The 10888-nt window shown below is 40.5% G+C and overlaps 1 protein-coding gene across 7 annotated transcripts in view; it reads left to right on the forward strand.

Annotated features, from left to right (window-relative positions):
* MMRN1 (multimerin 1) overlaps positions 1 to 8878 on the forward strand; it is a 67444-nt gene extending 58566 nt beyond the window's left edge. For all 7 annotated transcript variants that reach the window (XM_039540840.1, XM_039540838.1, XM_039540839.1 and 4 more), the window contains 2 exons: positions 2144 to 2290; positions 3569 to 8878. In XM_039540840.1, the coding sequence (XP_039396774.1) occupies positions 2144 to 2290; positions 3569 to 3990 (569 nt within the window). In that variant the 3' untranslated portion in view covers positions 3991 to 8878. The remainder of the gene's footprint in view (positions 1 to 2143; positions 2291 to 3568) is intronic.
* Positions 8879 to 10888: the final 2010 nt, after the last annotated feature.

The raw sequence follows: 10888 nt of genomic DNA on the forward strand, positions 1-10888 counted from the left end.
AGTATGGCAGTTGTGTTCAGGGATGTCATGTAGTGCTGAATGGTGCAAAGAAAAGGAAAATATTTGGTGGCTTGACAGGGTCATAGTGTGCTACAAGCGCAGCACAGAGACTACAGTGCTTCAGCAGACAGCTAGAGGATGAGCTGCTCCTGGGAAATTCCTCACTTTTTATGGATGATTTAATAACTTTGGCTTGGTCCTCTCTAGGAATTGGAGGGCCAGATGCTCAGCTGCTGTAAATTGGTGTAACTCCATTGACTTATGCCAGTTTATATAATCTGAGGGTCTCTCTTGATGAGTTTAACTTCACCCTCCACAGTACACATGTTCCTCCTTTTGCAGCCCTTTAACCAATCTTCTCCTCCCCAATGCAGATTGCTTCACTGGCCTCTCCTGGCTGCTTCATGGATGTATTTGTTCCTTTTTGGTTGTCCCCGGCAGCTAGGCACAAACACAGGCCAGTTAACAGACTGAGATGCATTCAGCATCCCATGCACACTGGGCTGTCCACCCAGAGGAGCTGGTGCTTTTGAACTATGGCACAATCAGCCACTGTCCATCCTTCCTTACATACAACAAAAGCAGTTGTGAGCGTCTGAGAAATGTGAGTCAAGAGTCACTTCAATTAAATCTAGAGCAAAGCGATTATCCAGGCAGGAGCAAACAGGTGCTTCATCTTCAGCTGCCTGTGTTGTGACTTTTGACACTGCAATCTTACATTGCTTTATTTCAACTACTATTGTGATGGATGATACTCACTGTAGGAAAAAATTACATGAGATACACAAGAACCTTTTTGGTATTTCAGTCCATAAGTCTGATCAGTCTAAACTCGAGACATTGCACAAAGAGAAAAAAGCTTTAACATTCTGTTCAGTGAAATAAAATTCATCATATAAATAATGTGACTAAATGCAGTAGCACCTGAAATGGTTATGCTGGAAACTAAAGATACCTCATTTGCAGCCATGGAGTTATCTGTGGAAAGAGACAATACAACACTTCCCCTGGCAATCGGAGCTTATTTGAAAGGACCTTTCGTCTCTCAACTACCCCTTTAAATTTACCATCCTATTCTTACACACCTAGAAGTTGTCCAACTTACTGTCTTTTCATAGGACTAAGCACAATTTCAATTGCTGGACACTACTCTTAAGACCTGAGTCTGTTGTATAGTATGGCTGAGACGAGTGCACCGCAAATTATAGCAAAGAAAAATGTTCTCTACGGTTTTTGGCTTTGATTGACCAATATAACAGGAGAAGAAAAGTTTGCAAGCTTCCCTGCTCAGAAAAGTGCTTAAGTGTGCGAGTGGTTTGGGAGCTCTTAATCTTCATCACCTTCCATTGAACAGTATGAACCTTGTACTGTCTTTAATTTCTGGGACAAACTTTCAAAACAACCTCTGTGGTAGCATGCCCAAAATTGCAGGGGCAAGGTTTGAAGTGAACAAATCATGGTGTTCCAGAGCTCAGATATTATGTCTTAGGGATTGCCTCTGTCCTTGTGCCACACCGCCACGACTTCAGGAGAATCCAAGCTGAATCCTGTTGACTTTATAAGAGAGGGGCAGCTGGCAGAGCTCCAAGACATGGGAACTTGATGCCCTTCTTGGTCCAGAATAACCCAGACTTGGTGACCTTTCCCAGTTCTGCTGCCACCAAATGGAGTGATGGGCAATGAACGCCATCCCTGAGACAGCTTGCAGTGGGTTGGTGGGCCAGCAATTGACATGGCTCAATTGCAAATTTGTTAGATGACCCTGGGCCATCCACCCACAGTAGGTAACATCTTCCATCTTATCTCATCTAGCCAACCTTGACAAGACATGTAGAGGGGTGTGTGTGTGTGTGTGTGTGTGAGAGAGAGAGAGAGACAATGCTCCTGGAACTGACTGCCTGGAATGAAGATGTGCAGGTAGAACTGTCTGACTGACTGATAGGGAAGGTCCTGCTCTGACTGAACCCTCTCTGAGGTTGACTTTCACACACAAATTCAGAAGGGGAATTTCACCTGATTTCAGGTATGGATAAAAAAGTTTTGCATGACCCCAGTCAAGACCCAGTGGGCATCATTGTAATTAATGTTTGTGAATATAGCGACCATGACAATTCAGGTTTTGGTTTTTTTCCCTTTAAAACAGGTGAGTATTTGGGCTGCACTACCTCCCCCTGCCAGAACGGAGGAACCTGCATCAATGAAAAGCAGAGTTTTATTTGTGCTTGTCGCCACCCCTTTGGAGGAGTCAACTGCAGTATGAAGTTGGTAGATGAAAATTCTGTGACTGTAGGTAAGTACAGTATTTAGCAAGGTAGCATACTAATGCATATGAGCATTTTGCATCATGCAGTAATCAGCCAGCATTTGCTAACATAATACACTGGCTAAATATCTTGTGACGCCCTCTAGAGACTGGTTCACAGAGGATAAGGGCCTACTATTGTTGATACCACTTAAAGTTACTCCTTTTGCTCAAGTAGAAGAGTCCTGTGCTTTAGCATTGGAGGACTTAATCCCTGTTGATGACCCATAATCCCCTATTTTAGTGTGGCCCACATCACAAGGTTTAATTGGTCTGGATCACAGAGCCAGCCACAAACCCAGAGAGCTCTGTGGTGGGTTGAGTAGACAGGTTACTGGGGAAGGTGTTAGAAACATATTTGAACAAGCTGAGATGGAATTTTATTCCACAATAGTGAAATCTCTTCACTGGGAAATGATGGGCCCAGCACCTCTTGGGGTGTGCTGTAAATCCCATTAGCTATTACTGAGCCTGGGGCCAGATCCTCAGCCAGTCAATCAAATCAGAGGAATTACTACGCCACCTAATGATCTGTACCCTGAAAGCCACATAAATGCTACTGGTAACAGGGAAAGCAGAAAATATACTTGTTCAGCCAAGCTTAAAAATAAATAAATACACATTTTACATCCAAGCCACATGAAATGTGATTTGAATGCTACTTGCAGCAGCTGTTTGGCTGCTTCTCATTCATGACTACATATGAATAGTGAGTAAAATCATTTGTACAGTCGCAGGGATATTAGCATGTATGCTCAGCCGGAATGGGAAAAAAAACCCATACATTTTTATTTCCCCCATTTGTTGTCAGGAGTGCTAAATCTCTCCCATATTTGTCTAGGGCCTATGAGCACAATTCCTGGCTTCAGAACACCCATACACGCTGTGTAAATTTTGTGATACCGGGAAAGAAAGAGATCCTGCAGTTGGGGCAAGAGGGAAAATAAAAGCTTTTCTTAATAATAATGCAGTACAGTCAACAATGAAGTTCCCTTGCTGTTTCTGACATATAGCTTTTGTAGGTGCACTTGGCACTAATTGTGGAGGAAAATGCATTTTCTGCAGTGCATGGGGATTCATTTTGTTTCTATTCTAGCTGTTGAAGCTACTTGACGAGACGCCTTAAATGTTTCTACACTGTGTCTGTTTCAATTCCTACTTGAAACTCTGACATACTGTATGGGTCCTCTTTAATTATGAAACGGAGGGGGTGGGGGAGGGAAAGACAAAGAAACATATCTCAGAAATACTCTTTACTCTTTGCAGATTTTTCCAAAGGATCTTACAGATATGCACCTATGGTGGCTTTCTTTGCCTCTCACACCTATGGGATGACGACTCCTGGCCCCATCAGATTTAATAATCTGGATGTCAACTATGGATCTTCCTATGTCCCAGCAAGTGGAAGGTTCCGTGTTCCATATCTCGGGGTGTATGTTTTCGAGTACACCATTGCATCATTCAGTCCTCGCGTCTCTGGCTATTTAGTGGTTGACGGAATAGACAAGCTCGCTTTCCAGTCTGAAAATGTCAACGGTAACAAGTACATTGACAGGGTAATAACTGGGCATGCTTTACTGGAGTTAAACTACGGTCAAGAAGTCTGGCTGAGATTGGCAAGTGGCTCCATCCCAGCCAAGTATCCACCTGTCACTACATTTACTGGTTACTTGTTGTATCGTACATAAGTCAGCCATAAATGCAAAATACCACCTTTGAATGAAGCTGCCTACAGAGTTATTTATCTGTACCTTGAATTTTCTCCTCTCCTGCAAGGTAAATTCCATTGCATAACACAGAGTTTCTCTAAGAAAGATACTCCCATCCTGCAGGACAGGTGAAATTTCAGGAGTCCAGGGGCCTGATTCTCCACAACTTTGTTCCTTGTATAACCATTTACAGCTGTGACAAGAGAGTCCACAGGGACTGTAATAGGAAAAAAATCACCATCATAAGTGAGTGGAAAATTCTGATCTGGTCATGTTTTGTGCTCACCTTGAACAGGTAATGGTGCTTTTACAGGGCAGTGGAGAATCAGCCACCAGGTCTGGATATGGTGGGTTAAATTTTGACCTTATTTTCCCGGTGCAACCCGCTTTACTCCAGAGGTGTTGCATAGATTTTGCAGCTCAGAATTTGGGCTCCGCTTTCGCTTATAGCATCAAGTGAAAACTATGTATCTTTCCTTTTTTGCTTTATATGATTTGTGAATATCTTTGTATTTTAAGGATATATTTACTTCATAATTTTGTACATGGTCTTGTATGTAAACAACATGGTAGCCAATAGCTCTTTACTAGAAAAAGGTGTAACAAGATCTAATGGTTGGAAACTGATGCTAGATAAATTCAGACAAGAAATAAGGTGCAGCATTTTAACAGTGAGGGTAATTGACTATCGGAAGAACTTAACTAGGGAATTGGTAGACTTTCCATCACTAAGCCTTTAAATCAGGACTGGATATCTTTTAAAAATATATTCTATATTGTATTATATATGCTCAGACAAGTTATGGGCTTGATACAGAAATTATTGCATAAGGTTCTTTGTCCTGAGTTATGCAGGAGGTCAGACTAGAATTATCATAATGGTCCCTTCTGGCCTTGAAGTCTATGAATCTATGAATGATTCCCCACTGCCTGACACCATTTATAGTCACCTACACCAGTGCAAAGTAGGTGTAAAATGCTATCAATGACACGAATGAGCAGAGAACTCTGTTCTGGTAGCATTTCCTCCCAATTGGCTTTCGGTTTTCTCAGATGTAAATGACTACACAGGGTACAAGGCACTGGGTATCAGACTTCTAGCTGGACTTGTTTAAATACATTTTTTCACTGCGGACCAGATCCTCAATTGCTATAAATCAGCACTGCTTCATTGAAGTATACAGTATACAGCAGCCGAAAATCTGCTCCAACATGTTTTGGGTGCTCTCTAAATTATATCGCATTCATTTGCTAGGAAATTATTTCTAAGAAAGTCACAAAACACCAGGTTTATTCTTAGTACTCATTAATAGATATACCTGAATCTTAAATAAGTAAGAAAGAAATACACTGAAGTAAGGAGAATAATTTCAGAGTCCCATAATCCGAAAGTATAGCTTAAAGCTAGGCATACTATTCATAACTGCTTTTTTTTTAGGAATTCAAGGTATTTGAACACCGCCCCAATTCAGGACTTGTGATTTTAATGAAGATCAGTGGTTTTCTCTGTAAGGTGTTGGACAGGCACTTGTCCTTCCAAAAGACTCTGACTCCCACACTTAGCAGGAACAAACATTATAGGCCAAATTTGCACAAGGTCTGCTCTACCTTATGTCCTAACTGACCCTGATAGGGATTCTTCCCACAGAAAATCCTCCCTTAAGAGTGTCAGTCAGATAGTCCACCCTAAACGTGGGCGGTTATGTTTCCTGTGCAGTCTGGTGTTTACTTTAGATTAAGGAAAACAACACAACCAGAAAGAAAAAAAATAAAGTCTCCATGAGAGAGGGCGGTGCATGTCTCCTCTGAAATATGCTGCATTAATCCTGCCTCATAAAATGGCAGCTTCCCCTGCAGAGAGGGGCATTCTGTAGAAAGTTAAAGGTGCCATGCCCAGAAAGCAAAATAAGGAGAGATGGCTACATTCACCACAAGCAGAGTGGAGGCGTTCTTAGGGTGGTTAGGAGCTGAGTTGATTCATCATATCCCCTGGCAGCATATGCCAGCAGGAGATTCCATGGAGCCTACAATGAAAATGGAGGCTGCTCTCAACTGATGAAAACCCCGAGGGAGAGCAGACAGTGATATCACCATCTGTTCTAACCTTGGGTTCATCACCAGTGGGGAACAGTAGGCTTGTTTGGGACTGAAAAAATGCATCTTACCTAACACAGACCAGTATGACCTACTGCATTTGTTTTTCCTCTGAATCCCATGTGATCTGAAAGCAAGAAAGCCCCTTCCTTTTTCTTTCCCCGTATCAGTTGGATAGTTAACAAGTGAGGCACATGCTTTGCTCTGAAAAGCCTAGATTTAAAAATCTGAATTTCAAGGAGGAAAAAAACCCTCAATAACAGTGCATTTATTGTAGGCCTAAATCCACTAATTATTTGCTAATGGATCTCACAATGCATAAGTTGTCAGAAAGAGATCCTGCAGCTCGTTGACCTACACACCCAAATGAGCAGAGTCACCAGTGTTGGGAACAATTGCAAACCACGCTAGTGTAGTGGTTTTGTAATCCTCTCTTCTGCTTATATGGGACTAATCCTCAACACACCATGAACCTTGAATGTGTGTTTCAGCCCCTTCCTCTCCAGTGTACCGTATCTTTCTGTGAACACTTGAAATCCCCGATTTGACACTAACTCATCCTACTCTCTCACTGAATTTCATCAAACATACTGCCCACATACCCAAATCCCCCCCCTTGTATGACTTTGTCATTTTAATAACATATTTAGTCCTCTTTATTCCTGCTGTGGAGATGGCTAAATGGCGTGGAAATTACCCTGCAGATGAAATTCAAATGACCCACCAGAGATTGCATCTCTTTTTAATGTGACTTTCTTTGCCCTTGCTGCCCTTGCCACAAAATCCTTCAAGCTCGGTCTCCAGCTTCATAGGCACTAATTATATTCTCACAGCAGCCAGATTCTTGATAGGTCATCATGTTTTTTTAATTTTTCTGCCACAAAAACTCCAAGTTCATTAGCTATGGACCAAGAACTCTGATTAGTATCCAGGTCTTGAGTAGCAATAAATTGGAAATCATCTTCCCCAGTAGCATTGTTGCTATTCCTATTGCACCAATAAAGGGGGGAAATAACTGTGTTTTTTTTAAATACACACCAAGCTGCATCTCCCTGCAAGTATATATTGTGCATTAACTCACGATGATCTTTTCAGTCATAAAACAAAGTAGAATTGCCTGTGTGTAACTGTTAAAAACCTAAATGCAGATTCTACAGTGTGTGTATGTATCTGCCTCAGCCTTTAAAACTCATTTCTGGGCATGTGATTAAGTATATAAGCCACTTGATCTAATAAAGCACATGATACTGAACATAACTGAGGATCAATAAAATCAGTAAGACTGGCCATTATGCAGAAAAGATAGTGATAAATCAATCAATCTAGATTCTCATGAGACCCTATTAGAAATCGTCCCAAATGATGGCTCCAACAGCATTTTGACATCCCTTCCCCTTCCTTTTAACTCTTTGATTTGTTTTCCCTGATGATACAGAGATACCCAGCTGCACATCTGAACATTAGTATCTACCGAAAGCCCTTATAAAGGATCACAAAGACTATCCCAAACCTTTATACAGTATAGCGAACATTGGTCTCTTTATCTGGGTGACTCAATAACCATGGCAACATTATCTGGGTTTGGCTTTGACAAGCCCATCCAATTTACTCTGGCGCTCGCATTATCATTTCCTCACCTACACAAACCTAGTTATCACTGAATGCATTTCCCCCTCATATTTTTTTATCATTTATGCTGAAATATGCAGTTTTTTTCTAGCAAATTGTGTATACCTTCTTCTCTAGCAGAACAAGCAGCATTTCCCCAAGTCCCTTCCACCTCACTCCTCTAAAGGAGCCCCAAGAATTAGCACCTGAATCACTGTCATGAATTGTAGATAGAAGAGTCATTGACTTCCTTGCACTCCCGTCCTTTTCCTTTTGTTTATTTTTTGGCTGTGAAAACTCTTCTATGGAGGCCTGCATGCTTTTGAAACTCCTATTACAGCCTTATCTGAATCTTTAGGATTCAACTACATAAGCAGGAGAGATACATACTCTTGAAAGCCAAAAAGACAATTTTAGACTATTTCCAAAGGAACGTCACCCACAACAGTCTTTAGCAAGGCCACGAAGTTGCAAGCATTATGTTATCCTTATTAATTAAGTGCTGATAATGAGCTTCGCATTGTATAAGACACAGATAAAGACATGGACCCTGCCATGCTGAGCTTTATAATGTAAAATCAAACTCTCATTGACTGATCATATCCTGAGTGCATTCCACGTGACTGAGTAACTTCTGAGACTTGATCAACCTTTTCAGGGGTGTCAGATATACTGAAGCTAGGATACTTGAGTCCATATTTTTCATCTAATCCTTAATGGATCAGCTTCACACTTCTTTACCCATTCAGCCTATTCTTAGAATGCACAGGCCCTTTCACTGAACCAGCTGAAATCATTACCATTCTGGAGATCTATGAAGTAGGTGGAAAAGGAGAATCTTCTTGTTTTGTTTGGGGGGAAGCCTTTGTATTTTCTGAACCACATTAATCCAAGTCACTGTTTCAATAATGTTCAATGAGAAATACTATGAATTTAACATTGCTGTATATTTAATGTGTGCAGTGAAATCTTTTTTTTTCCATTTTCTGTGTGAAAAATTGACACTCATTCTTGAACTATAGTAATAATGTGTATTGTAAATGCCATTTTTCCTTCATGAGTAAGATCTAGTAAACCTTTGCCTTTAAATAGGGTTTCATCCTGTAAATGTTTAAGCAAGAAAATTCAATCTGATATCTTGGTAATAAAATTGCTAAGAAATATATTATCAGCAGCATGTTCACTTTAAATGTACTTCAGTGCCCCACTACCCAATACTTAGACTTTTGGGATGGTTGCCTAACAGAAACGCCAACTGTACAGTCACCTATTTCATATACCTAAGTAAAAATGCTTATGAAAATCTTCTTGATGGCAGGTTGCTACATCGTTATAAAGGATTCTTATCTTAGAAAATGCAATATACAAACAAAGCACAACCAAGGATATGACTGTTTACAAATAGCAGACAAGGCTTCCAGAAAGCTTGCTATTCAAATCTGTGGGATTTGTACAAGTGTTATCTCTGCAATGAACAAAAGTTCTTTGTAAATACCATAAGTTTTTTGAAAGCTGTGCGAACACATTATTGAAAATCAGTACATTTCATATCGATGAAGATTTAGCATGGCAGGTGTCTGACACTGAATATCTGTTAGAGTATTCCATCTTGTTATCTTGTTGCAAAGCCAGGAACAACTGCAATTAAAAATGGCAAAAATGATACACATGTTTAGAGGGAGAATTATCCTTGGCTCTATCTGAACAATCTGACCTCTCTGCAAATTGCCTTACCGGGGGGAAAATGAGTTCAGTACTGGTCTACTTATTGATTTTTATCATGAAAGGTAAAAACATACATGTGCATTTGTTGTTTATGACTAGTGTCTGTCAAAGAATGTGCCATTACCTGCTTATACTTACAAAAGACAGCATTAAGCCTCAGAACACAAGGGTGTATTCTCAGTGGGTCGAGTGCTGCAAGGATCCCATTGACTTCCAGGATTTAGCCCAAAATGTTTAATCTGTTTAATCACCCCCGTTAACACTATATGCCCCAGAGACCTAAATAATAGTGTAGTTTGTGCACAGATACCCACTGACATATACAGAAAACACAGGAAAAACATAAAATATGTTTGGCTGAAAATTAAAGAGTAAATTTCCATGTTGTGGACACAGCTTTTTCCATCAAAAAAAATCATTTCAGTAGAAAATTCCCAACCAACTCTAGTCATCAGCGTTATGAAAAGACTTTTGTCATTAGTACTATTAGATACCGTGCTAATCTGAAACACTGCCCAATCTTCTCCCAATCCAACTACATGCAATCCTACTCTACCCACTATCCTTATCCTTTCCCCCAAACTCCCCTGACATGATCCTCATCTTTAATTTCCTTCCTGGGTTTGAGTACAATCAGTTCTGGTACCTTCCCGTGCTTATTTCCTCTTCCAGCTCTTACCTCTCTTTCCTTGATTGCTAGATGCCCTTAACTTGAATAATATAATTTTGGGATGACTGTCAGTTTCTGCTGAGCAGGGGTTGGATATTCTATTGAAATATGCACACCAGGGTATTTCCCTAAGATCAGAACTGCTACTTCCCTCACAAAAATACACTGGAATACTGCAGCATGTGACAGAGGGGAACTCCATTCAACAAATCAGCCTGCCTGGGGGCGGCAGACTAACTTTAAACCTGCTGAATGCTTTGATGCCAATATCACCTAGGAAAAGACCTGTCTGTGAGAGACTAGATACTTTCTTGAACTGATCAGAATCTGAAGAATCAATTTATTCACTTCTGTGCCTAAGTTTTTAGAACCACAAAATAGTCAACAGTTTCCATCTCATAATATGGATTCAGCTATGTTAACTGCAATGACTTTAGGGATCAACTCTGCTCCCATTGTAATCAATAGCAAAACTCTGAGCAGCTTTCATGGGAGACAGGTTGGACACACAATTTTCTAATCTGTGGTGAGACATATATTCATACACAAATATTTAGCCTCTTTTACTACTTCTGTTATGCCTGTTTTGGTCCATTTCTCAGGCACAAGTGGGAAGACCTGGTGACAATTACTTTTTTCAATCATCTGATTGATTTACATTTCTCTGGTTGGAAGCAGATGGAGTTCCTGGCCTACTCTGAATAGAAGCTGCCTTGAAATAGAGGCTACCTTGTCTTGCACTAGGTACAGTCAGCTCCATTTGTGTAAAGTGAGTGCAAA

The sequence above is a fragment of the Mauremys reevesii genome, linkage group 5 (assembly GCF_016161935.1).
Source record: "Mauremys reevesii isolate NIE-2019 linkage group 5, ASM1616193v1, whole genome shotgun sequence".
Lineage (NCBI taxonomy): Eukaryota > Metazoa > Chordata > Testudines > Geoemydidae > Mauremys > Mauremys reevesii.